This window comes from Cupressus sempervirens, chromosome 9 (genome assembly GCF_028749045.1).
Source record: "Cupressus sempervirens isolate cs-2001-9-10 chromosome 9, ASM2874904v1, whole genome shotgun sequence".
Classification (NCBI taxonomy): Eukaryota; Viridiplantae; Streptophyta; class Pinopsida; order Cupressales; family Cupressaceae; genus Cupressus; species Cupressus sempervirens.
This window is the reverse complement of record NC_143126.1, coordinates 505,874,792-505,902,695: the sequence shown is the minus strand read 5'-3', so window position 1 is coordinate 505,902,695 and position 27,904 is coordinate 505,874,792. Positions and strand designations below refer to the sequence as shown.

General features: G+C 34.7%; 1 protein-coding gene and 1 pseudogene across 2 annotated transcripts; one reads left to right on the top strand and one right to left on the bottom strand.

Moving 5' to 3' along the window:
- The first annotated feature begins 3,224 nt into the window (after positions 1 to 3,224).
- On the top strand, positions 3,225 to 16,899 carry LOC149539556 (TATA-box-binding protein 2). 2 transcript variants are annotated; one of them, XM_089800780.1, is made up of 10 exons: positions 3,225 to 3,470; positions 3,578 to 3,682; positions 12,714 to 12,801; positions 13,157 to 13,228; positions 15,242 to 15,292; positions 15,417 to 15,461; positions 15,573 to 15,665; positions 15,751 to 15,852; positions 15,961 to 16,034; positions 16,148 to 16,899. In XM_089800780.1, coding segments are annotated over exons 2-10 (603 nt in total). In that variant the 5' UTR covers positions 3,225 to 3,470; positions 3,578 to 3,605; the 3' UTR covers positions 16,149 to 16,899. The 2 variants fall into 2 exon arrangements, with proteins under 2 accessions (XP_089656906.1, XP_089656905.1); XM_089800779.1 differs by lacking the exon at positions 16,148 to 16,899 and having other exon boundaries at positions 15,961 to 16,038.
- Positions 16,900 to 22,388: 5,489 nt separating this feature from the next.
- Positions 22,389 to 26,497, bottom strand: LOC149539555 (pentatricopeptide repeat-containing protein At2g13600 pseudogene; annotated as a pseudogene).
- Positions 26,498 to 27,904: the final 1,407 nt, after the last annotated feature.

The window sequence follows — 27,904 nt, the reverse complement described above, 5'->3', positions numbered from 1 at the left end:
CCCATTTGAAAGTCCTCTAAGTACAACAGTTCTTCCCTCATGTTGAAACTTCATCTCCAATTTTGCTAGGTTAAGTGTGAACTCTACTAGTGAGGCCATCCATACCATGCTGAGGATGACATCATAGTCTCCTATGTCTACCACATAGAACTCATCATCCAACTCATAGCCATCTCCAAACCTATTGTGAAGATTATAAATCTTTCGAGTGCATAATAGTTTGTCACCATTAGCTACCATAACTCTAAATTCGGTGTGCTCCTCAGTTTGTAGACCTCCCTTGGCTACTAATTGTGCATCTATAAAATTATGTGTAGCTCCAGTATTAATGAGTGAGATCACTTTCTGCCCTTCGATAGTTCCTCTGACCTTAAATGTGATTGCCTTCTGAGCCCCCGTTAATCGTGCTAATGACTTCTCATCCTTAGGAATGCTGCTCTCCTCTGTAGTGCTATCCTCATCTGAATTAGAGTGTTGATTCTCCCTCTCTGACTGTGACTCTTTTGCTGAGAAATATTCCATTTGATTTGCCTTAGCCTCGAGAGGACACTTATGAGATAAATCTCAAGGCTCTCTGCAATGAAAACATAACTTCTTCTTTCTTAAATCATTCAAGGTGTCATTATCCAACTTATCTCTTTTGGGCTGAGCATCCTTGTGAAATTTTTTTTTGTCCTTCTCCTTGTCCTTATTCATATAAGAATCCTTGTGTTGAAATCTGCTCCTAAATGAAGAAGGTGCTAAGTCACGAGCCTTTTTAGTGGCCTCTTGCAACATAGCTGGGTCATGCCCCTTGACCCAACTTCTGAAACTCATTGATATACGTCTCAACTGATCCCCACTGCTTGAGTTGTGCCAACTCCTTAAACTGTAATTCAGGATCCCTGGTATCAAATCTCTCTATGAGCTTCTCAATGAACTCCTTGTAAGATGTGATCTAATTATGTCCCAAGGTTACCATGCCATGGTGCCACCACTCATGTGCCGATCCATTCAAGTGAATAGCTGCATACTTTATAGCCTCCTCTTTAGGCATAGGATTTCGCTGCAAGTATGTATCCATCTTCTGCATGCAAACTTGTGTGGTCATCTTCCTTGAAGCATCATAATAAAGTAAAGAAAGTTTCCCAACTTTCTTTCTGAACTCAAGGTTTTGACTTCGTCCTCCTGATCTGGGCATGTGTCTCATCTTCAAGTCCAAGTAATCTCTGAGAGAAATGTCCACCCGAAACTTTGGTTCACTAGCCTCCCAATCCCTCCTGAACTGATCTTGTAACTTTGTAATCTACGGTTCATTAATCGGCTGAACTAGTTTTCTAGGTGGGAAGGTCGGTAGAAGAGGTCTCGAGCTGGTTGTTCGAGCTGGGCATGCAACATCTCTAAAGTTATCAGCCTCATTTCCATTGTTGTCATGTCCATTATTACCATTAATGTTGTCTCGGCCTCCATTATCATTGCCCCTATTATTGTTGTTTCCATTGTTGGCATCACCTAGATTAATATTGATGCCCATCTATCTAGCCATTAGCTGCAACATCATATCCATTCGCCTATTCTGCTCCTGTTGCATCCGTTGCCCCTCCTCTAATGTACCCAATAACCTGAACGTTACATTTTCTTGATCTGGATCGGTATTCCTATCATCTTGGTCAGCCATATTGCTATCTTGTTCAAAGAATATCTCCTCTGTGTCTGTATGACTGGATTGTATATCCCTCTGCATGGATGAACTACCCTATTCATTCTGCAAGTCTGAACTCCTAATTTGTCTTGCTCTGGTATTGTAGAAATTATAAAGCCCTTGTCACATGCTCAAACATAAATGCTTAAGATCTCCACAGGATGACAATGACTTATAGCTCTGATACCACTGTAATGGGCACCTTGGAAATGCCCAAAAATTGAACCAACTGCCGAAATAGATTTTTTATGCAAACTAAAGATGGAACCGATGCTGAAATTATATTAATTCTCAAAATGATGAAATCAAATACAAAACAATGTATTCCAAAAGCCAAATCTCAAGGGAATGACGTCTAGAATGTTACAAGAGAGGATGAACGTCCTCTATTGCCAATAAAGATATGTGATTCACACATCCAAGCTCTTATCAAATGTCATTCACAAAAATCTGATGCTCAACAATAAGACTCTCACCCCTATTTATCCTTTTCCTTCACCCTTCTAGAAGGAACTAAAACATTAATTAATTGCAGGTGCTAGAAGCTTCCCCCTTCCAATAATTAATGCACTCTCTAGAAACTCCTCCCTTGCAATACAAAAATTAATTGTGCTTCTAGAAAATTAAATTACTAGAGGCATCCACCTTTCCAATAATTAATACACACTCTAGAAGCTTCTCCCTTGCAATACAATAATTAATTAAATTAATTAAATATAAAGTCACCTTTTACTTTTTAATTTTAATTTATCTAATGACTTTATAAGAAATTAATTTAATTTCCTCTTATGCTCCACTTAGACTTTGGAGAATGTGAAGGCTAAAGATGGGGTCATTACAAAGAAGAGGAAAATGCAAAAAGAAAAGTGTGGTTGCATGATGCACACCCTTTCTAGTGAACCGGTACTAGGCCCCACCACATTTAAGTGGTCCACAACCTTGTCCAAGGGGTTGACAAACAACATACAACATATGTTGTCAATAACATACAACATATGCTGTTATCAACATAAACATTGCACCTTATTAGTACAAGTGCTAGTTATATCTTCATATAATAAATCTCTTGAAATACAATTAAAGTAAAAATATTATAATTTTCAATTATAACACAAAATTACCAAAATTTAAATATCTTCTAGCTACCTTCAAAATATATAAATAAAGTTAATGTTTATAACCTAGCCACCTAACACCCCATAAAAGCTCTATTCAATTAAGAGTATTTTTTTTTGGCACTATCTACGGTGCAACTTATATGCACCTCTTTTGAGCGTGTTTCATTTGTGTATTAAAAGACTTCAAAACTATTTAGCACTAGTCTCATGCATATAAATTGCACCATAGCTACTACCGTTTTTCCTTTTTGCCCAAATGAAAACAAAGTATCTCCTTAAATAGGGAAGAGCACGCCGAAACAACCCACGCAATACCCAACAAGAGTAAGAAAGATTCTCCATCTCACCGGCATGACCCGTAGGCGCCGGTAGAAGCCGGTGCCCACCGCCTATATATGATTCCCCTCCGCCTATACCTAATCCTCGACTCACGCTCTTCATAAGCGATATATTTTTGCAGTTGAGCGTCTTCAGAGCCGCAGCAAAGAAGAAAAACTAGGACAAACCTATAAAAACCCATTGCAAATCGACACTTACCGCCACATATAAATTCAAGATTTTGAAAATCTCGATATATAAATTCAAGAGTTCGAAAGATCCGTTTGCTGATTTGTATAAGAAAGGAAGACACTGAAATCCGACAGAAGCCCTCTCTTTCATTTTCTCTCAGGGTATTTAAGGAGAAATGGATTACTTTTTTAGTTTCCTTCTCTTTTGGATGCCTTAAAAGGGAAATTCGATTGATCGATTGTTATTTCTTTTTAAAATGGGTTGTCAGGCTGTATTTCTAAGGGTGGAAATTGGGCATGGCGGAGCAGGTCTTGGAAGGGAGCCAGCCTGTCGATCTGGAGAAGCACCCTTCTGGGATCGTTCCCACGCTCCAGTAAGTTCAATGTTTGTTTTCTTATTAGATTTTTTATTTTTTTTCATACACTTTTCTGGATCGGGTTCCCACACTGAGGCCTAGGGAAGCCTTATTGCAAGCAAACTGTGCTTATCTAATTGTTGCCAATATTACGACCCTTGTGACATATCTTTCATCCTGATCAGAACCTATTTAGCTTGCGCTGATTTTGTCATTATTGCTGACAATGTTAAGGAAAATAGAATTTTATTCTCATACTTGTTGCCATGGGTACAAATCTTTCTCGCATGGAGCTTCGAGGTTGCCTAGGCATACCCTAAGCTCTGAATTAGTTCTGACAATATCAAGCTTTAGAACTTTCTTTCGCTAACCCTAAATTTTGAATCAGCTCTGATATTATCCAGCATTCAACCCGTCTTAGCTTACCGTAAATTATGAATTAGCGCTGACAATGTTGAGGAGAACAATGTATTCCAAGTTAGAATCATTTGCATCGGTAGGAACTATGGAACAAACTTCATACAGAGCTTATGGGCATTCTTGGAATATCCCAGGTTTTGAATTAGATTCGCCAATCTCCATCTGAACCTTGGTACAAACCTCTCGGCTATCTGTGAAGCTTTCTCTGTGTACCGTATACTTTGAATTCACTTTGATAATATCAACAAAACTATGCTTATATTGTCACACTTGTTGCATGTTTGAGCTCAGTGCCATAAATCTAGGTATGAAACCTCGCATCCACATTTTGAAGTTGCTTAGAATTTTTATTATAATTGTTGTAGCCAGGAAAGTGTAGTCGACAGTGCTGGTCTCTTGCCCTAATTATTGCCACTCGAGTCCAGTAAAACTAGCCCTGCATGGAGTTCTAACAGTGTCAAAGGAGCTGTGTTTTTTTTATTACCACAAATAATTTGCCATTTCAAGCCCAGCTGTTTGAACCTTGCAGAAATGTTCAAATATTATCAGGCTTGCTCTGAGTTTTGTGTCAATTTTTTTGTACGTTTGTGACCATTTAAATGTTTGAGGCAGTCGTACAACTCTTGGTAGAAATGTTGCATCACATTTTGAAGCTGAGTGGGCACATCCGAAATTTAATTTATCTATGCCGATGCCAACAGAATTGTGCTTTTCTTGTTATATGTTTCAGAAACATTGCTAGAATTGACACTATTCAGAGCTGGATGTTACACATCTTGGTTTAAACCTTGTATGCTTTTCTTGTCATGTTATCAGTACAAATCTTGGTAGAGGTGTGATATCAAAATTTGAAGCTGCATGGGCATACCTCATATCATCAATCTAACTATGAGGTCTAATGTCTCGGGTTAGGGATATCGTGGGCTTTTATTCGATTTAACTTCATTGGATACCAATGGTTAAATTTTTATTTTCAAACCAATTTTAACAGTTTACACAAAATGAATTGTGAACTCTTGCAGTGAACTTTTTTTTGCAATAATTGTTCACTCCTAGAAATCACACTTACTGTCAATATTGTTTACTAATCTTTTGGGAACAACAGCAGCAATATCATTATGGTAAAATATTATGAATCTACAACCAATGGTGTTGCAGGTGCGTCCTCAGAGTTACAAACCCTAGGCACTAAGGGAGCTGCCTCAAACTTAAACCCACAGATGTTGTAGAAGCTGCTAGAACAGAAAATCCACGAGGAATGGCCTGCAACAGATTCAGGGTTTTTTGTCAACTAGCCAGTTGTGGAAATTAGGGGGTTTCCATCCTTCGATCTCCAGTGATATAAGTGCAGGGTGTCCAATCTATTTGAGTTGAATTAATGGACAAACAAGTATGCCTTCCCTTGACCCCTGCTTTCATCAAGTGTGCTTTGTTTATTCCTCCCCTCTCTGTCCTAAATACACCTGTTATACAATGGCCGGTATTATAAAAATCAGCTTGCTCTATAATACCTTTGTCCCATAATCTGGGCGCCCAATTCAAATACTTGCATGTCCCTATTCCTAAGCCCTTGGGAAATAAAAAAATTGCTCAGTTCGATTCAGAATTTTTATATATGCACCTTGGCTCAAAACTTCAAATCCTGCATTCAACATTAAAGCAATCTCGATTTGCCTTGTGTTAAGTATTTATTTGTGATGCAGGAGCATCTTGCATGAAAAATTATGACAACTATTTTTCTTATTTTTCTATTTATGCCACCTATGCACCTCGAAAATTAAAAATCTTCTTTTCCTTTCTTTTCTCCTTTTTATTTTTTTATTATTTCTCCTCTAATTTTCGTCACTTTTCTCTCTCCAAAAAAAATTTTTTTTTTTTTTTTTTTTTCCCAATAATTTTTCATGCAAGATGCTCCTGCATCAATTTGGGTTTGACAATGTGAATGGGAGTATCCTTATATGTGTTATACTTGTTTTCACTTCTAGTTCAGTTTTACAAACATTCAGTTAACTTTGAAAGTTTGCAGAATCACCGCAATTGTTGGGATAGATCCAAGGTCAAAGAAAAGTGTGCTTCTTTTGTTGTACATGTTCCCACTTTGAGCCCAAGATATGATCTTTTGCATTGATATTTAAAGCTTAGGCTTGCCCTAGGTTTGCCACAAGTTGTCATGATCTTATATGTTTAACTTTTTTATGATTTCACTTTAGCCCAGTGGTACAAATCTTGCTGCAAATGTCTCATTAATTTTGGGAGTGTGCTGGGCTTACCCCGTGTTTCAGATGAGCTCTGACAGTGTCAAAGAAGCATGCTTTTCCTGTCATGATCGCTGCCATTGAATGGACTTCACAATGACGTTTGAAGCTCTTCAGGTTTACCTTGAATTTTATATGAACCTTGTTTTGATTTAGCTAAGTATGCTGGAAAAACTTCTTTATTTTCTCAGGCGTAAAGGTACACAGTAAAATAGACCTGGTATAATTTTTTGAAAATGATCAGTGGGAAGATCCTGTCACCCAAACTAAAAATAGACAAAGTAACAAACCAGAAATACTACAGCAAATGGTACTTCATGATTTCTTATATTTCTTTAAACCAGTGTCTAGGCACATGGATGTTCATCAAAATAATACTGTGTATTACTCATGCTGGCATCCAGAACTAGACACTACCACTATTTCCAGTTAGAGTTTGAATGCAGGCCTGTTGCTTAAGGGTTTCTGTTCTCTAGAAGCCTTATCTTTATGACTGGAGTGTTTTGTCTACAAACTGCAGACAGTGAAGTACTAGCCGACCCCAAGATATTTTTTGTTGTATGCAAATTTTGAAGTGTATCTCTTCTTAGCTGGCCAGAACTTCTCGGCCCAGTGCAGTATTTAACTTGAGGTCTCCCACCTCAATACGCCTCAATCAGAGAAGTTAACTGGACATATCTTTCAAATTGGGTAGTTATCTGAAATCAATTCCTTAAATTAAGGCAGTCAGAAACAGTTAACTGGTCACATGTCCACCTTAATTCTAGTCCACCACAGTCATAATCTATTTAAGGCAGTCATAAACAGTTAACTGGTCATATGTCCACCTTATTTCTAGTCCACCACATTTCTAACTTATTGACCACAAACTGTCTTTATTCCAGTCCTCATTAACATTTTACTGCAGTCACAAGTATGCCACGGTATGCTGATAGATCAATCACTAAACAACTGTTGATAGAACCTAGTTGACTTTTGACAGAACTCTCTAGAACACTCATACAGTGCAGTGGATTAAAAAGGTAACGTCTAAACAGAAAACTTAAAAGCATTACTTACCAAGGGGACCCTTAATTTTTCTAATTTTTATATATTTTGAGGTTTAACCAATCTTTCTTTATTCCAGTCCTAATAAATATTTTACTGCAGTCCCAAGTATGCTGCTCCTGTGCTAATAGATAAGATAAGACAAGATAATGATATTAATGTCCAACAAAAGACCAACAAAGGGTCTATGGGACTGAAAAATTACAAGAAGGAGGCTGACATCAGCAGGAGCACACAAAGGTGACAGAACATTTTCTTCCTACTTGAATTTTGACAGAACTCTCTAGAACTCATACACAGTGCAGTGAATTAAAACAGGCAACGTCTCAACAGAAAATTAGAAAGCATACTTTACCGAAGGGAGCCAGTTTAATTTTTTTGAAATCTCCTTGTATATTTTGAGGTTTAGTTTGCTGGATAGACATGGGCATTAACAAAAGCCCTACAACTCTGCCCTTTCCCGAGTTGCTTTTTCTCAGGCATTGCAGTATTGAATATCATAGTATCTCTGGTCTTTTCCAAGTTCATCTTTTGTAGGTAGATTTTTCTAATGAAACAGGATTCCAAACCTTTATGCAATAGTAGTCATTTTTGATTTAATAGGAAGGAACTCTGTGCCTTTTTACACAAAATCTTCTTTTTACATTACCAGTTAAATGCTGCAAGTTTAGTTTCTGCTGACACTTACACCTAAAAAACTTCTGCTCCATCCTCAACTATGATAAGCAATATCTTGATAGGTGGCTTCACCCTTGATACATGAGACATTGAACTCCAAGATGTCATTGACAAACACAACATACTCTTCTGTTACCTACTACTGTTCTGATTTGCGAGCTGCATACACAAACTCACGTGCTAATGATTCCTTCTTTTCAAGGCTTGAAATCTTTAAATATGTTTCTTGGTCACTGCTAGAAATCACTAGAATATATCTTTCAAATATTTAAATATTGCATTCAATACACGTTGCCAATTTCTGATTATGTTGATTGATAGTAACCCTTCTAGGTGTAAGAATTCATTGCCAGTATCAACAAAAGTAGGAGTGGTCATTTTCTTTACCTTGTGGTTCAACTCCTTTATGTTGTCTTTTAGGCTACTGTTCTGGGATTTCGAGTGTTGAAGCTTCTTACCAAGCATCTCCAAATAATTAACAAAAGATACTGTAGTTTTGAAATCTTTTGTTTATCATGGTACTGCTCAAAGATTATGTCTCTCCTTTGTAATGGTTGTCTTAGGCTATTTCTTCATCCTTTTTTGAGAACCTGGGTTTGCCAGGTTTTGGCGTGGGACTAACCATTTGTTTGTTGTTTGAAGATGAGCTTCCCTCTTTCTGTGATGTTCTAACTGGATTTGAATTTTGCATTACTGTGAAGCTGCAATTTTATTTTAAATAGTTTGATCATTTTATGTTGGCTCATTGGTATTTCAATCAGTGTCTCAAAAAAGATCCACCCAATTTTCTTTTGTCAGACGTCTTAAAATTTTCTGCATTATTCACTGGTTGATAGGATCACAAGTCTGATGCCACTGTGAATGCCTTAACTAATAACTTGCAAACTATCACTTAGAAAGCCTGACCTTTGTGCATGGAGGGTTTCGTTTTCAAACTACAGCTACTGAAACACAATGTCCAGTCAAAGAAAAGAATACATGTATGTTTTCAAACAATTGTACTGTTTCCCTTCTCCTTTCCTAGCATGCTTCACTCAAAAGGAAGCATGCTTCAATCAAGCAAGCTAACTGATAAAATCTTACCCCTAGAATTGGTCAGTTTACTGACAAACCAATCCTCTAAATTTAGATAGTTCCACATAGTTAATTGTCCACATGTCCACTTCAGTGCTAAGTTCCTAATGAATTGACTACATGCCCTTCTTTTCCCAGTTTCATCTAACTGAAAGCAACATCAATTCGAATCACATGCTATTGTGACCTATAAAATTGCTGACAGAGCACATACAGTGCTTGAGATTAAAAGGGACCATTACATGCAATCAAACCATTGCAATATGCTTTAATTGCATCCCTGTAATAATTCTTTTGGAGATTAATTGTGTGCTCCCAGTAATCAAACCATTGATTGCACCCTGCTAATAAAACCATTGCAAGATGCATTGATTGCATCCACACTTATGAATGCACTGTGTATGGGATACTCCAGAACTTCACTTAGTGATATATTTAACTTCTCAAGCATGGGTTGGGTTGCTTCTTTCCACCTGCTAATGTTTAAACCTTACAGAGAGCTTCAATACCTCTTGGGCTTATCAGAAGTTTATAATAACCTTGATAATGTCAATACTAAGTGGAAACATGGTAATCTTTTTTGCTAGAGGGCACATTTGTAGAGAAGTTTAGAACCCTATAACACTTAGCACTTTATCCCCAGCCCGCAGTCCTGCAGGTAATGGGAATGTGGAAACTTTGTTGAATGCTTGCTATTCATCCTGCTTAGAAAGGGCTTGAAGGGTTGCGTCTCAGAAGCTCCGAGTACTCAAGGCCACAAGATTCCCTTTGAATGTCTTCACCACATACATAGGCAATGGCCCAGTCTATAACAGCAGGTTGGCCTGAAAATAAAATGATATTTCTGGAGGAAGTTGGGTTTCCAAAAGTTAAATATCAAGTATTTATAATTTTTTAGCATTCATCTTATTTAATATTTGTTTATATTGTTATTTAACAAATAGTGTTGTAAAAACACTAATTTCCTGCTGCAAACAACAGAGATAACTGGAAATTTTTAGAGACATGCCATACACCACAACATGGAGACAGGCTCCATAATTGAGATGCATATATGTTTGAACATTGATCTTTTATCTGGTCTCAACCAGCGGCCTCAGCAACATCTCAGCAATTATTTAGAAATTGTCACACCTTTATATTTTACGGCTAAGGTTTTGGATCCCACAGGCTATCTCTTTGTTACACTTCCATAAGTCAGACAAGTATAACGCTTCCATGGAGCAGGGTGTTTCATCTCATGATTGTTCATCTACTTTTTCTTGGAAGATATTTAGGTTGGAGACACTGTGTGTTATCACTGTATCTTACCTTTTTCATTAATCTTAGGTTGGATTTATGTTGATTGTGATTTGTCTGGTATTTGGATGGTAATTAGATTCTAGTTTCTTGATTTGACACGATATTATTTCTATCCTTTCCCTTTTGATTGATAATTGGCCCCCTCTTTGTTGGGTTAGTGCCTTCCTCTGTGTTCTGGTCTAGACCTATAGTCACCTTTGTTGGGATTCTCTTAATACACTGAATGGAAATCAAGTTTGTTAATTTAGTTATGGTTCTTAGAGGTCTCCAACATGTAGCATATGTGCAATTATTCTCAGGAACAATTAGGTTGGCGACTGCTGTTTACTTTTTATTTCCTCTTTTTAGCACTTTTTATGTTGTTTGTTGTATATTATTCAAGTTGAACATCTGCATGCTTATTTGACTGCAAATTCATGGCAAAGCTTGAATTAGAGTTTGTTTATCTGCTACTAGTTCTCAGTACAGTGCCAGTGTTGGAGTTAAATGTATATCTATTTTGTTATCGAACCTTGAAATGCTCTATTTTGTTATCTATTATTGAATGTCTAGGTTAGAGCTTTTTGCATCTTGATTGGATTCTAGCACTGCCCATGTTGGCAGCTGATGTAGATTACTATTGGTGTTGTGTCCTGGATTCATATATTGATTCTGTTCAGTATTTTGTGGGTATGCTTAACTTGAAGCTTTAAGCATATTGACTTGGGAAAGTCTAGGTTTTAGATCTTTAATGTGCTGTGTTTATCTATTGTTCGTTTTTTTGGGGATATAGGAAAGTAATGCTATTATTTTGTAATGGTATTTGTTTTTGCTTGTGATCAACGGAGGTTGGGAATAAGAAACAAAAGTCTAGGCTTCAAATTTAATTTGGGTATTACCATTTTTGCCTTTGGCAAATGTGTAATGTTATAATATGCTAATATTGCAAGAATATAGTAGCTTTTGGTTTCTCATTTTGTAGAGTATGAGATCAGTGTGGCCACTGATATATATTGACATTTGCTCTTTGCTTATGCAGTATTGTATTTTTCCTGAAGTTTTTTGTATGGAAACAAATAGAGATAGGGTACCAGATATGGATATGACCATTTTTGAAGACCACTAATATGGATACGGCTTGACTACACATTTGTATAGAGCATATATGATATACACACATTTAGCACGTTTTTGTAGGTTTAATTTAGACGTTGAAAGCAACATAGACAATTGCTACATAATTAAGTCTTCGTAATTTACAATATGAATATACAAACAAAGTTTTCAAATCAGGACCATAATTTTAAATTATATTTATAGTCATTTAAATCAGAATTTAAGATTCTGATTAAATAAAGTAAAATTCAAAGATTAATCTAAAAAGAAAAACATCTAAATATATTAAAAAATTATTTGAAATATAAATAAAAGATGAACATTGAACACTAATTTTCAAATTAAGTTTTGGAAGGGTAATGCCAGATGTGTTGAAAGTTAAATAATAACTTAAACCACTCAATATATGACTTGGCTGCTAAATTTATGTATTTGGCAACTTGTGGATATGGTATCAAACATGTGTGAGATGTATCTGTATTAGATATGTTGGTACACATGCTTATTAGGGAGGGACATGGGAGTATTTGGCTACTCTGAAAATCATATAATATTGTACCAATTTTTATCAAATATATTAGTTTATATTATTTTAGTTTTTAAGCGAAACTTTTTAAATTACGGTACCAGAAAACAGCAACGGAGACTTCCACAAATTTTCAGAAGCCAGGAAGCAAAATCGCTCAGAAATTTTTGTGCTATATTGTATGCTTATATTTTTCTGGGAAATACCTGGTAAAATCCACGTCTGGAAAATGACAATTTCTGGAATTAGGATGTGCTAAGCCATTTCTTGTAACTTGCTTCATGACTACTCCTAGTAGTGGCTGGAAGGCATATTTAATGAGTGTGCTGGAATTTCATTGCTGCATTTGTTGTGAATTTTGTTTTCCAATGAAGTACAGGATTGAGTCTCTCTCTCTCTCTCTCTCTCTCTCTCTCTCTCTCTGATTCTTGAATCTCATAGCAACATCTGTTTTTCTATTTCAATTTACATTGTAAAATGTTATGTACATATGTAGAGGATAATGTTTTTAAATTTAATAATGCCATATTGTTGTCTGCATTAATCAATGGAATGCTCTAGAATTTCAAAGATACCCTTCCTTGTGTTGCTTTCAAATCTTAATTGTATCTTTCTTGCTGGATGCACGTGCCTTCAATGGACGAATACACAGAAACATTGTGTCAACAGTAAATTTGGATTGCAAATTGGATCTCAAGGCTATAGCTCTTCAGGCTAGGAATGCTGAGTACAATCCCAAGGTAAGTGGCTTGGATATTATTCCTATTTTCTGTAAAAGTGTTATCACTTTACTATTCATGGTCTTTCAGAATTAAATCTCTCTCCATAGAGCAACATACAAGCAAGAGATGCATAACTACAGTAGTATATTGTATGGAGGATTTGAAAATCTCAAAATTACTAGAAAATGCTCGTGGAAAGAAATTGTAATAAAAGCATTTCTATCAACTCTTTGTTCTAGAAGATAAAAACAAGCAACTTTGAGGATTTGTTCACTTTAATGTAAATGCAATTTGCTTAAAAGCAGGATAATATATTTTTGCTAATACGATATCTTTAAAGATTTTGAGTTTGGCATTGTTTGTTTGATGACAGCGTTTTGCAGCTGTCATAATGAGAATTAGGGAGCCGAAAACTACAGCCTTGATATTTGCATCAGGGAAGATGGTGAGTATGCTACTTTGTGTAGATGGTGGTGTATACTTAAGTTTCTTTGTAGACTTCCAAGTCTCGGTGTGGCAGAAATGATAATGGTAGCTCATGGACAATATGATGCATATCTAATTTATTCTAATTTATTATTTTTTTGCCCACAGTATAGGTTTAAGCTAGCAATGTGCAATTTTCTTTGTTATTTTAGTAGGTTACTCCATTGTTATGCCTATGGTTTCTGTTGCATAAAGATACTGTGATAGTATTGTATCACAGTATAGGTAGCCGCTGCTATGTGTCTTGCTGCTACTGTGTTAGTAGCATCACAGACAACAGCAGTTGTGGTGGGTCTACTGCTAGTGCGTGGCTAGTAACCATTTTGGAAGCTAAGAAAGTTGTGTGCAATTTTCTTCTATAACATCCCATAAACTGTATGTGATTCACTTCAATAACTTTGATGGTAAACATTTCTGATTGATCAGAAATAAGAAGGCTGGTGATGTTATCAAGGAAGTGGTGATCTAAGTGTACAATGCACAACCCTGGCATGTACTCTCTGTGTTGTTCAGTTTGCCAAAAACTGTATCTTTTGTGTTTGAGCATTCTAATTTCTTATCTGCAAGAATTTCTGGGTTTCATTGTGTTTGGATTTTTGCATCAACGCTTATCACACTCTGTGATTCATTATCATGGATTGTGGAAATCTTTTTCTCATTGATTCTAGATTCTTTTTACTTCACTTGTAAAGCCTGGTGCAATTATAACGGTATGTCTGGTGCAATTATATCATAGACATACTAAGTAATCTTTTTAATTGAAGGAGGCAACAATTTTAGTTACAAAGAGAGAACACATGATAATATGTATGGTAATTAAACCGAATGAGATGTGTGTTTGGTAATTGCTTACTTCGAAATGTTTAAGCTTCATTAGTTGCCAATTTGGACAGGGTTTTATTTGACTGAAGGCCTTAACCTATTCAGTAGGCAGGCTCTCTGAAAGAAGATGGCGTTTTTTGTTGGATATACACAACAAACAGATAGAAGTATTTTGTATTTAGGAATGAAAAAGTGGAATACTGAACAATGGTGTATATTTGTTTTAACCAGTTTGAAATAAATGTATACCATTATCATAGCTATTACCTTCCTAAGGTGTATGAATCATTTGGTATTCTTGGTACAGAGTTTATTATTGAAAACTGTGCTTATATTAAAATAATAGTTAAAGTTTTTAAAGAGATTATTTTTTAAGTTTTAATAATGCAATTATTGTATTCTCAGATAATTATATTTCTTATCACATTACACTTCTGGTAGTATTTTGTTAAAGAGAATGTATGCTGAAATTTGTATAAACATAAAATGTATCACAACTCTACCTGAATTTGTTATCTACAGCGTTTATTCTAACAATGCAAGTATTGTATTCTAAGATAATTATTTTTCTTATCACATTACATGTCCGTTAGTATTTTGTTAAAGAGAATGTATGCTGAAATTTGTAGAAACATAAAATGTATCACAACTCTACATCAATTTTTTTTCAATATTGCTCATGCAAAGCGTCATTTGCTTGACTTGTGTGGTGTGGTGACAAAGCAACATTTTCAGAGTCAAAAGCATGTGTAAATCACTTTTGAGTGACATATTGAAATTCTGTCTGTTCTGTACCTCAGTAATCATGATCAGGTTCAAGTCCCAAATGAGTTTAAGTAAAACAGAATACATGGTTGTGGCCCTCATTTGAAGGCAACTATTGCCTTGAGTTAATATGGGACTGTCATAAAAAATGTTATTTGGGTTGAGAACAAAATTTTGGGCATGGTTTTGCTCGTCATCAGCCGACTGTGTTATGTAATTGATGGCTGCTGTACTTAACTTTGTTTGCTGGATAATCATGTAAGTGGTGGTTGATGCCTGCTCTGTTGGTTTCACAGAATTAATTGATGCATGATTAAGTCAACTATATCAACTAATTTTTCCAACAACATGACGATATACCTGTTTTTCTCTTCTCAATGTGCAGGTCTGCACAGGTGCGAAGAGTGAGCAACAATCGAAACTTGCTGCAAGAAAGGTAAGAGATGAACCTGTTACCTTCATCTGTATTGGTGCAATTAGCGTAGCAATATTCTCATATTGCTTATTTAGATGAGATTGTTTAGATGAATAACCCTAAAATTGGGAGTCTTGTGTTGCAGTATGCTCGAATCATCCAAAAGCTGGGGTTTCCTGCTCATTTCAAGGTATTATTTGTAGCGAGGCTTTTATGTGCCAGTATGAACAATAGAATCATTGGATGCTTGCTATCTGTAATGGTTATTAACCTAAAGGATTTGAATGGTGCTGATTTGCAGGACTTTAAGATCCAGAATATTGTAGGATCCTGTGATGTGAAATTTCCCATTAGATTGGAAGGACTTGCATATTCCCATGGTGCTTTCTCAAGTGTAAGTTTTTGTGCGAAAACTTCCTTAAATTTGATCTCTTTCTGATGCTACACACTAATACTGATACTCATGTTTCCCTCTATAGTATGAGCCAGAATTGTTCCCAGGCTTGATTTATCGGATGAAGCAACCTAAAATTGTTCTTCTCATTTTTGTGTCTGGAAAGATTGTTCTTACTGGGGCAAAGGTGCATGTCTCATACTATTACATGTCTTGATTCTTGTATTATGGTAGTCAATTTTTTCTGTTTCACCAGAAAGCAAAAACCTGATTTTGATTTGTCTTCCACATGTAGGTAAGGGATGAGACATACACAGCATTTGAGAATATATATCCAGTTTTGACTGAATTTAGGAAGGTTCAACAATGGTAAGTTTTAAAGTGATAATTTTGTGATAAGATTGTCTACTTTCCTATACAGTTTATGTATCCACGTGAGAGTGGCAGACTGACTGACTGGTGATTGTTTTTCTTGCCTTCAGACATGCATCAGGTTTGATCTTCCAGTTGACAAGCCATTCAACAGAGTACAGGAATGGAGATATTTGTATCCAGCTTTACGATGAGATCAAATTGCTGGATTGGATTTTGTTTTGTTTGACCTTGTTTAAATTACTTGTGAAGGGAGGGATATATCGGCTGTACATAATTGATATTCCATGCGCAATCATGGCACAATTTTAACAGGAGACATTAATGCTTCTATTAAAATGTTGGCATTCTTGAGCTCATTTAATATTATCATGCCAGATTGTTTGTTCTCCTGGTGGTTATCCAGAATTCTTGTACTGGTGTCCTGTTTTTGGCTTAAAGTCAGGAACAGTGTTTCCCATTCATTCAATGTACTGACATGTCAATCGTATTACAAGAAGATAGATCAGGAAGACACTTCACATGTTTGTTACAGACCTGTTTAATTAATGATGATTAGAATAATGAGCAAGGGGGATGTTGATTGGGACTATAATCCTTGGGAAGAGACAAGCAGGGTTAAAAGTCGCTTTCACACCAAGCTTTGTGGTACAGGAGTATTGAGAGCTAGTAGATTGCATATAAATTTAGATTGCATATAAATTTAGATATTCTAAAATATGCTGAATTTCATGCAGGCTATTTGTTTTCAGTCTTCATGCGATTCTCATATACTAGGCTCCAAAGTGCAGGCCTGGCCCATTGGGCATGAGCTCTTGTGATTATTATGATCTATATATTTCAAATTATCTTTTTATCTTCATGGTTGTGTTTTCCAAACTGAAATAATAATAATTTTGGACAAACAGGAGAAGTTCCACGAGTGGTCCATGCATTCAGTTATGCTTCTTTTGAAACTATTGATATTTTTTGTAGGTGCTATGGATGTGACCGTGTTGTATATGGTGTAAAGCTCATTGACATCTGTGATGACAATATAACAGCTCTTTAAGTCCTTAAAGCTATAAGCTAGCTAGGTATTTGTTCAGTCCATAATTCTTTTATTGGAGTGGATTATCCATAAGTGGAATAAGTTTTTACTCTTGAAGCGTTAAAGAGCTTGTTATTTTCAGTTTTATCTAACAATGTTTAAGAATGGTGGATGATTAAAGTTCTGAGTTCTGTATATAGCTAGTATTGAGTTTTGAGTTTTTAATTTTTAATTTTTAATTTTTGGGTTATGGCTGAGAGAGGACTGCGCCGAAAACTTAAAGGTGTAAAGAGAAGAGGAAGCAAGGTTCATCCATTGTCCTTTTCCTTGAGACGGTGTTTTTCTTGTAGTAGGAAGTTATGAAGGTGATTCCTTCAGTTGCACTGAAATTAATGTTCTATTATCCTGATTTGAAATGGAATGAGAGGTGAATTTAGGCGGCCAATTTTCGACTGAGGCAATTAACGTGCAGCTTTTCTGGCCGATCATTTATGAATGTTTATCAAGGGACTGTGATAGTTTGAACTGCAGACATATCTTCTTAGTTCAATTTCAGCTAAATACATTATTATTTAATAAAAAATAAAAAATGATGTATTTTAATTTTAATTAATAAGAAATAACACTAAATATACATTATGGATGTCGTACAAACAAAAGATTGAGAAGTCTCCACTTTGTACTAAAGAATAATTTTATATTTATTACATGGATAATATTTTTGAAGGTGAAATTGTATGTAATATTGCGTAATACGTGTCATGTGTATGGTCTACAATCATAGAGGTGATTTATTGTAAATAAATTTAATATTGCGACACGTTTTTACTCGTGGAAATGTTTGTATTTGTTGTTTATTTTTGTTTTGGGATAATTAAATATCATAGATGGTTGGTTAAGAGTTGACGTACATGAAAGATTTAAACTCCGGAATTTTTCTTATAAGTTTTAATGTTGTGTAAATTTTTTTTAATACTTGGTTTCAGGGGAAGCATTGATTTTAGAGGTGGGAAGGGTATTCTTAAGGAAATAATTTCCACTTTTTTTTGAGTACGGAATGAGACGGTATCATTGGGAGACACTTGAAGATTTGGTAACTTAGATAAAGGATTATTTTACATTGTTTGATCATGACCGATTATTATTTTACATTGTTAGTCTTTGCAGAGTTCGTATACTGGAGTAGGTCATGTGGTGGCCTAGAGCTTAATTACGTGGAATTTTGGTCATTTGGTGATATAGGAGTTAGAATAGGCAGTGGATGTTTTTGTGTGGTCGTTAGAGATGGTTATTTGGTGGGTTAGAGTTGGATTATATGTATATATGTGCTTTTTGTGGTGCATGTGTTTTCAAGTAATTTTTTAAATTCAAAATGTGAATCTTTGGCCCTAGAGTTCGAGTGATGGATAAGTGAACATATTTACACGTCTATTTGTTTGCCATGTTATATGTTATATGTTTCATGCACTTTGAAGGTTTTTTTTAACAGTTTTGAATGGAGATTATAGTAGCCTGGTGTTTATGTATTGATGGATGACTTCGTAGCTTTTAAGTCTTAAATTTATAATTTTGAAAAGAAATGGCAGATTAATTTTGTGTTGTAATTCTTGATGTTTTTTACGGATAGGTTTTAATTTTACATAAGCTTTTCATTAATTTTGGTTCTTAGATATTATTTGGAGATAATATATTGGATTGAGTGTAGTGGATATAATCGTTGTGTTGTGGGAAGAATTTGCATGATATATTGGCTCAATAACTGTGAGTGGATTAATGAATATATTATGTATAAAGTTTCCAATTTATTAGTGTTCAAGAGAATTCTATTTACACAACAAAAATATCGAGTATATTTGTACAACATCAAATATAATGAAGTGTCAATTAATCAGAGTCATCAATGACGAATGGAATTTAATTGTAAGGTTTTGTAGGAAATAAATAAGAATTATGAACAATTCATATAAATTATTAATTGAAGTGACATTTCATGATCTTAAACGATGGATTATAACTTTGAATCTATTTGTTTCACTCCCCAACAATTGGCATTGCATGGACTAAATTGACTTGTTTAATGTGCTCAACGTTTAATAAAATACAAAAGATAAAATTTTTGAGTAGAGTATAGGAAATATTTATCAAAGCTACATTTAATGACTATGGACCTATGAAAAATGAAATAACATGATGGATTGCAACTTTGAATCTCCCCATTTCACCCCCAACATTCAATGTGCATTGATTAAATTGTCTTGTTGGATGTGGTAACATTTAATTTGGTAGGACACAATGGATTGTAACTTTGAATCTCTCCATTTCATCCCCAACAATCAATTTTGCATTGATTAACTTGACTTGTATGATGTGCTCAACATTCACTAAATGACATAAGCACAATTGATTAGTGTGACATAAATAAATGATTACATGGATCAACAAGCATTGTGTCTTTAATTACATTTACAGTCTTTGCATCCTTGAACATTGTTAAAAGTTTGCCAAAGTGTTGTAGCAAAAACCCTTAGATATTTTGATCAATAGTTAAGTATGAATAATATTACGACATAGTTTTACATGTTATGATGTTATCTTGTGAATTTGATATGTATACATTAACTTGAGTTCAAATCAATGATACACTTGCTTACTAGAGTGGAGAATATTGAGGAAATTTAGGAAAACCCTACTAATTGTCAAAGTTGTAAGAAATGATGAGATAATGTGCATGACACTTTGAAGTTCTATCAGCATATATTGATCAATAGAAAGACAACAATGAACCAACTCATTAAAGTCACAAATGGGATGGTGAGGTCATTTCCCATTCGAAATTGAACAAGAGGAACATGAAACATAATAATGCAAATGAGCTTAAAGAAATTATCAAGAAGAAAAACAAGTTGTTTGTAGAAGTCACCACATAGGATGAGACTCTTGTGCCTTAATCATGAGTTGGAATTTTCTTTATCTATTTTCTCTCTTTAGATCTTTTTTTTATGTTAGTTGGTCTTTGTTACTTTGTAGTTTTTATCTAACGTGGTGGCCAACCTCTACCTTGTTATTTGTTTATTTTAATGATCTTTTTCTCTATATTGAAAGAGTTGGAGGTCTTTTCCTTGCAATTGAGAAGAAACTTGAATTGTGAATCCAATTGTCATGAAGGATTTTTTAGACTATAAACTATAAAATGCTAAAGTTGTAATTGTGACTATGAAATTGAGCTTGGGCATAAATTGTACATGTCTCGAACCTAACTTTTATCATGAAGCAAAATGTTCATATTATATAAATAACTTAAGTTAACATCAAAGGAAATTTTAGAAAGAGGAATTGAATTTTATGAGAAAACCATTTCAACCAAATAAAAGATTAGACAACAGATTATATAAAAGTATTTTCTCTTTGTAATGAAATTGAGTTCGGGTATATACACATTGTATTCAATTGAAGTGATAGCAAACAAATGAATAAAAAAATTAGAGTTGAGTGCATATTAATTACATTATTTCTTATTATAGGGATCAAAATGAATTTAAACTACAATTTATTCATAAATTATGTATTACAAATATATTAGTTCTTAATAAAAGAAAAAGAGGTCAAAAAACATTACAGTTCTTTTACTGTAAACAAACCAAATGATATGTCATTTAATTTTCAATGAAAACCCAAATGCTAGAAACAAATGATACAATTATTGAATGTAATGAAATAACTTATATGAAAAAAGAATATATTAAAAACAATGCTACAAATACTTGATAGAAAATAACAAAGCATTAAAAAGGAACAAGCCTCCTAAAGTCTTGCAAATAAATGCATTACAAACTTCCCACTAACTTCTATATATACCATACTATAGCTTAGATGTCATCCACATTTAACTGCTTATATACAACTATATCAATAATCATATAACTTACTAAATGTTAAGGTAGCCATAGATCAACTACTCTTAACCTTAAGCATGTTATAAGATTGATGGAATATCAATGTAGACAGGAGGACCATACAAAACCATGAAGAGTTTTATCTCATCTTCATCATAGAGTTTGAATTCAGCACAAATAATGTTTTATAATCTTTTCTTATAATGATGGAGCTGCCTTGGTTTGGGGACTGAAAATAAATTTAGTGACTGCATACATCTGCTTTCATGTTTTTTTCCATTTCCTTCTGAAATTTTACTTTCCAAATAATTACATATATCTGTTTTTCATTTAATAATTAATAATTGTTTAAATTTTAAAGTTAAAATTAGAATGGGTTAGTTATTGTTGCCATTTCTGATTTTGATTGTACATAATGATTTGCATTAACATTTCAAATCACACTTTGCAGTCCATCTTCAGAATGATGAAAAGCTCATGATTTTCTTTTTCATGAGCTCTTTATCATGCTAATAATGGATCACAGAGTGTGATACAATATATTGATGCAAATAAATATACACAATCAAAATCAGAAATAGCAACAATAACTATTGTAAATTGTGGAAAATTAATACATTTGCCCTAGCTCACCGGTGCGTAGCAGGCATACTTGGAAGCGGATGTTCAAGTGTTTGGATGCTTGATGCTCGATGGGTGCCCTGCGAATGCGTGCAGGAAGCGCTCAGTGGAATCTCATGTTTCATAGCTTTGCAATTTATTCTTAGGATTATTAGTTTCTTCTTCTTTTGTTGCACTTGTTCTTTTTTAGACACCGATTGGTGCTCCGTTTGTCTGCTTTCTTCTTGGTGTAAGTTTCCAGTCCCATAGACCCATGTTGTGGTCTTTTGTTGGACATTAATAAAATTATCTTATTTTATCTTGGCAAACTTCTTCAGCTGTTCTTCCAGCAACTGATTAAAGTTTTCTGTTGGTTCTTATCTAGGTTTCTTTTCTGCAACTTTAAATTCTTAATGTCTAATGATTAATTGTGTATGCTCCTTATTTTTCTAATTTTCATCTTTAACATTAACAATTGCATTGTTTTCCTGCATACATTGTTATCACATTTTTAAACAAATGTTCTACCACTAGATGTTTTGGTAGGCAAAATGCCCTCTAAACTCCTTCAGTGCTACATGTTTTAGTTTTCCAATTTTCTCCATCCCTAGTTTTTCTGCCATCTTAGGCTTTTGAGGTGATCTTTAGCAACATACAATTGTTCAGTTACAACTTAATGTAGATAGTCCTTTTCCAAGAGAAAAGCCTTTTCCTTATTCACCTTTAACTATCATTTATTGTCATGACATTATTTTTCGCAGTTACTAAACATTCTCTTCTGTTAGTGAAGTTTAAAGTTGAACTATCAGGTATGAAATATCTTGAATCTTGATCAATAGTGAAATATCATACTATGAAATGATTTATTTTTGTATATTTCTTGTATTTATTTGCATATATATATATATATATATATATACACATGCATGCATCTAAACACATCCAAAATCACCCCCAAAAAATATCATGTATCTGCGCACCCAATTCTTGCATCCACATCTCCATCTGCATCCGCATCTGAATCAGCAAGTTAGCATTTTACCTAATTGCTTCTTTACCACAACCACCACTGCAGGTCTGACACGGTGTAATCCTATTTTTCAGTCACTTCATTAAGCATCACCAGTAATCTTGGCAAGAACATTGTCCTTGTTGGAAATCTGTTAACTGTTTCACATCTCTCAACAATAACCTTTTTCACAGAAAACTTGGAAACATTGTTGCAATGTGGCAGTCAGTACATGCTCGACGGTTCTTGATTACTCCAACTCTTTTAACTTCTCCTTCACGTCGATAAATGCTTGACGGTTCTTGATTACTCTAATCTTTGATCCAAGAGAGCATGCTGCAGCATGATAGTGGAAGGGTAACTCTTTTAACTTCCCCTTCACATTAGCCTGGGCACATTCTTAATGTAAAAAATACTCTGCAGCTTTCATCTTTCAAGACAATCTATCCATCTTTACATAGATCTTGTGTCTGTGGATGTGATCTGTCTCCTGCACAAAAAGCATGTACCATTTTATGGCCTTCAACCCAACTGCATCCAGGTACCTTTCTAATTCCCTTATCTTTCATTGACCTTCTTACCATTTGAACCTCATCCCACCTTCCCACTTCTGCACATATATTTGATAGAAGAACAAAAGTCTCAGCATTATTTGGATTCAGCTCAAAAATAAAAGTTGCTGCATGTACTCCCAACTGTATATTCTTATGTGCTCTGCAGGCACCAAGCAAACACATCCATACATCTACCACAGGTTTAAATGGCATTTTGATGATAAAATTTAGAGTTTCCCGAAGATAGCCAGCACGACTGAGAATGTCAACCATGCAAACATAATGATCGATTGTAGGCACAATGCCATAAGAATCACTCATGTCATCAAAGTATTTACAGCCATCATCCACCAAACCTCCATGGCTACATGCTAATAATACACATGCGAAGCTTACATTGTCAGGATGCATTCCAGAGTGCTTCATTAGTTCAAAGAGTTTCAGAGCATCCTTGCAAAAGCCATTTTGTGCATATCCTGCAATCATTGTAGTCCATGAGACCAAATCTTTTTTTGGCATCTTGTCAAACAGCTCACGTGCCTTGTGTATGCTTCCACATTTGGCATGCATATCTACCAAAGCATTTGCAACGATAGCATCTATAACTAACCCTCTTTCCGTTATGATTTGATGGATGTCCATGCACTGTTCTAAAGCTCCCATTTTGGCATAGGCTGGCAGGATGCTGATAAAGGTTGTGGAGTCTGGCTCTACACCTGCCAATTGCATTTGTTTAAAAGTTTCCAATGCTTTGTCAACGTATCCGTTTTGCACATATCCTGCAATCATTGCAGTCCATGATACCACGTTTCTATCAGGCATTTCTCTAAAAAGTTTTAAGGCTTCGTCAAGAACACCATGTCGTGCATATCCTGTTAGCATTGCGGTCCATGAAATCACATTTTTTTGAGGTATGTTGTCAAACAGTTCCCGTGCCTTGTGTATGCTTCCACATTTGGCATACATATCTAGCAGCGTATTCACAGCTTGGACTTCTGCTGAAAATCCCCTTTCTATTATGCATTGATGAATGCTCATAACATGTTCAAAAGCTTCCATTTTGGTACAGGCAGAGAGAATGATGACAATGGTAGTGGAGATTGGCTTTACCACTACCAATTGCATTTGCTTAAAAGTCTCCAAAGCCTTTTCAAAATACCCATTTTGTGTGTAACTTGCAAGCATTGCATTCCATGACATCACATTTCTCTGAGTTATTGTGTCAAACCATTTACGTGCCTTGTGTATACTTCTACACTTTGCATACAGATCTAACAAAGAATTTGCAACTACAACGTCTGACAAAAATCCACTTTTCATTATGCTTTGATGGATATTCATACCCTGTTCTAAGCCTTCTATTTTAGCACAGGCTAGGAGGATGCTGGCAAAGGTTTTGGAATTTGGCTTCATGCCTGCCAATTGCATTTGTTGAAAAGTTTTCAGTGCCATTTCAACAAATCCATTTTGTGCATATCCTGCTATCATTGCAGTCCATGAGATCACATCTCTTTGAGGCATTTCTTTAAAAAAATTTAAAGCCTTGTCAAGAGCACCATTTTGTGCACATCCTGCAATCATGGTATTCCATGACACCACATTTTTTTCTGGCATTGCAACAAACAATTCTTGTGCTTCGTGCACGTTTCCACACTTTACATATGTATCTAGCAGGGTATTTGCGACTTCAACGTTGGATGACAAATCCCATTCCTTTATGCTTTTGTGGATGTCTATAGCCTCTCCTAAAGCTCCCATTTTGGCACAGGCGGGGAGGATGCTGACAAAGGTTGCGGGGTTTGGCTTTACACCTTCCAATTGCATTTGCCTAAGCGTTTTCATGGCCTCTTCAACAAACCCATTTCGTGCATATCCCGAAACCATTGAAGTCCAAGAAACCACGTCTCTTCGAGACATCATTTTGAATAGCTCACATGCCTTCTGTACGTTTCCACATTTTGCATACATATCTACCAGGGCATTTGCAACTACAGAATCTGACGAAAATCCCCTTTCTATTAGGCTCTGATGAATGGGTATACCTTGTTCTAAAGCTCCCATTTTAGCACAAGCTGAAACGATGCTGGCAAAGGTTGCACAGTTCGGCGTTATGCCTTCCAATTGCATATGCTGAAACGTTTCCAAGGCCTTTTCAGCAAAACCAAGTTGTGCATACCCGGCGATTATGGCAGTCCATGAAACCACATCTCTATAAGGCATTCTGTTAAACAGTTCACGTGCCTTGTGTACGCTTCCAAATTTTATATACATGTCTAACAAGGCACTGGCAACAACAACATCGGACAAAAATCCATTTTCAAGTATGCATCGATGGATGCTCAAACCCTGCTCCAAAACCCCTATTTTCGCACAGACTGGGAGTATGCTCGCAAATGTGAACTGATCAGGTCGGAAACCCGTTTGTTTCATTTGAAGAAACAGTTCCAGTGCCTCATGATGACACCCCTGTCTTCTGTAAGCCGCAACTGTGACGTTCCATGAGAAGACATCTCGTTCGGTCATTTTGTTAAACACTTCGCGTGCATTTACTAAACTTCCACACTTACCGTACATGCGTATAAGGGTATTTTGCAAAACTTTGTTTGTTGTAAACTTAAATTCACTACCACTAATATGAGAGTGGATTTGCTTACCCTCTGAAAGAGCTTTCTTGGAAATGCAAAGCTGTAAGAGTTGCAGATATGTAGCAGAATTCACGGCGAAATTGCGCGTAGTATGCAGAATGTGCAGCGCCTCTTTCAACTGACCTTCTCTACACAATGCTCTGATATTGAAATTGAGATCGGCAGCGGATGGCACTGCCATTGCAATCGTATGATCATAATTGAAGCGTTGGAAACGCACACCATTATTCAATCTAATTCTAGACCGAAAATTAAACATTATCTTTGTCCTCATAACTGGGTTTTGAACCCTTTGTTCAGTTTGCAAAGACACATAATACAAGGGATTTGGCAGACATTTGTTAATATTGAAGAGCACCGGTATTCAATTTGTCCAATTACATTCTTCATGATTGTCCTCCACAATTACTAGTAAAGCTGGTGACTGCTGGAGAGTAACCCATTCTCCCCAGCAATTAGTCAACATTAATCCGAGATTATCCGATTTTCCTCGGGCATGTTGATGAATGTTTTCTAAACTACATAATACAGTGTTGCTCTCCTCTAAAATTGATCCCAGTGCATAACACCTGGATTGAAACTTTGCTCTGGTTCTGCATTGGGCAGTTGGTAAAACCGAGTTCTGAGTCACCGGTTCGAGTTAACTCTGTTACGTAGTGGATTCATGCGAGTTTGTTAGCAATCATTTACCCTAAAAAAAGCTTGTATTTTTTTTTAACGAACATTAATCATAACTCGTTCCTTTAAATTAAATTTAAATTACCAATCACATTTTAGTGTGTAACAAGAGCTCTGTTAGTGTTAGACCAGGAGTCCCGGCCTACTGCGAAAAAGCCTCAAAAAATAGTATAACTAATGACATGTTTTTTATATTTTATGTATTGAAAAAAATTAACATTTATATATAATGAAATATGTTTGATTATAATTATGTAAGAATATTAAATTAATTTTTATAAATTTATAAATATATTAAATTTTTTTTTTAATAAAGAGGGGTAAACGCTTTGACTTGGAGCTATGAATCGGTGCAACACGACCTTCTTATAAATTGCAGTGCGCTTGGTAAACTTTTTAACGTAACCGGTAGCGCTGGCGCGACACACCCACCGGTACCACGAGGACGGGGGAGACTAGAACCCGTGACCAACCCCCTGCAACAAGAAGATTTAGCCAACCAAGCTAGGTCCCTACCCATAAATATATTAAAATTACATTTATAAAAAATTTATATTTATACTACATTAAGTTTATTTATTTTTGAAACAATACAATATAATTAAGTTCATAAATTTTAGGAAAACTATTACTTATATTTTGAAAATTTAAAAAAGAGTACAAATATTTTAAATATATTCATATAAGATATGTATAGGATTGATTAAAGTTTATAATTTGTGATTTGTTAAATGATAATTTTTATTATTATTATTTTTTTAAAATTTAATTTGAAATAAATTATTTAAAATTTAATTATTTATAATTTAGTATGTTGAAAAATAATAAAGTGAAGATTTTGAAAAATAATAAAATTAAGATTTGTTTAATTATTAATCTTTAAAAAATAATTATTTGTGTGTTACTATTTTAGAATTTTAAAATACACTTATGACATTTGGAAACTTTGCAATTTCCAAATTTTTAATAATTTGTGAATTAATCAACAAAAATAATTTATTATTATATTTTATCAAAATATTTCTAAATTTTAATTTAAAATAAAAAATATCTTCAATTGATTTTCTTAAAAAATAATTAAAATATAAAATATAAAATATTTTAACACAATTATTCAAAATAATAGTAAAAGTAAATTATTATAAAAAAAAAACATAATAAAAAAATTTAAAATTAAGTGCTACTATATATCTATATTTATAATGTCTTTATTAATATTAGCTAAAACATTTCACTAATAAAATATTATCTATTGATAATATTAATTAATTAATTAATTTCTTTAATTAAACTAAAAACAAAAAAATATTTTATGTTAAGTCTTTAACAATTTTCACTTATAAAACAAATATAAAACTATGTCTTGCTTTTCAAAATAAACCGTCATTCGTAAATCAATAAAAAAAATTATACAATCAATAGACCCATATGCAAGTACAACATCATGGCCAAAAGTGC

Bases quoted from the DNA above. Each gene is read 5' to 3' on its own strand.
- LOC149539556 (XM_089800779.1), top strand. From the start codon at position 3,606: ATGGCGGAGCAGGTCTTGGAAGGGAGCCAGCCTGTCGATCTGGAGAAG. The intron at 3,683-12,713 runs GTAAGTTCAATG...ACGAATACACAG, and splicing joins GGGATCGTTCCCACGCTCCA to AAACATTGTGTCAACAGTAA. The intron at 15,666-15,750 runs GTAAGTTTTTGT...TTCCCTCTATAG, and splicing joins CCCATGGTGCTTTCTCAAGT to TATGAGCCAGAATTGTTCCC.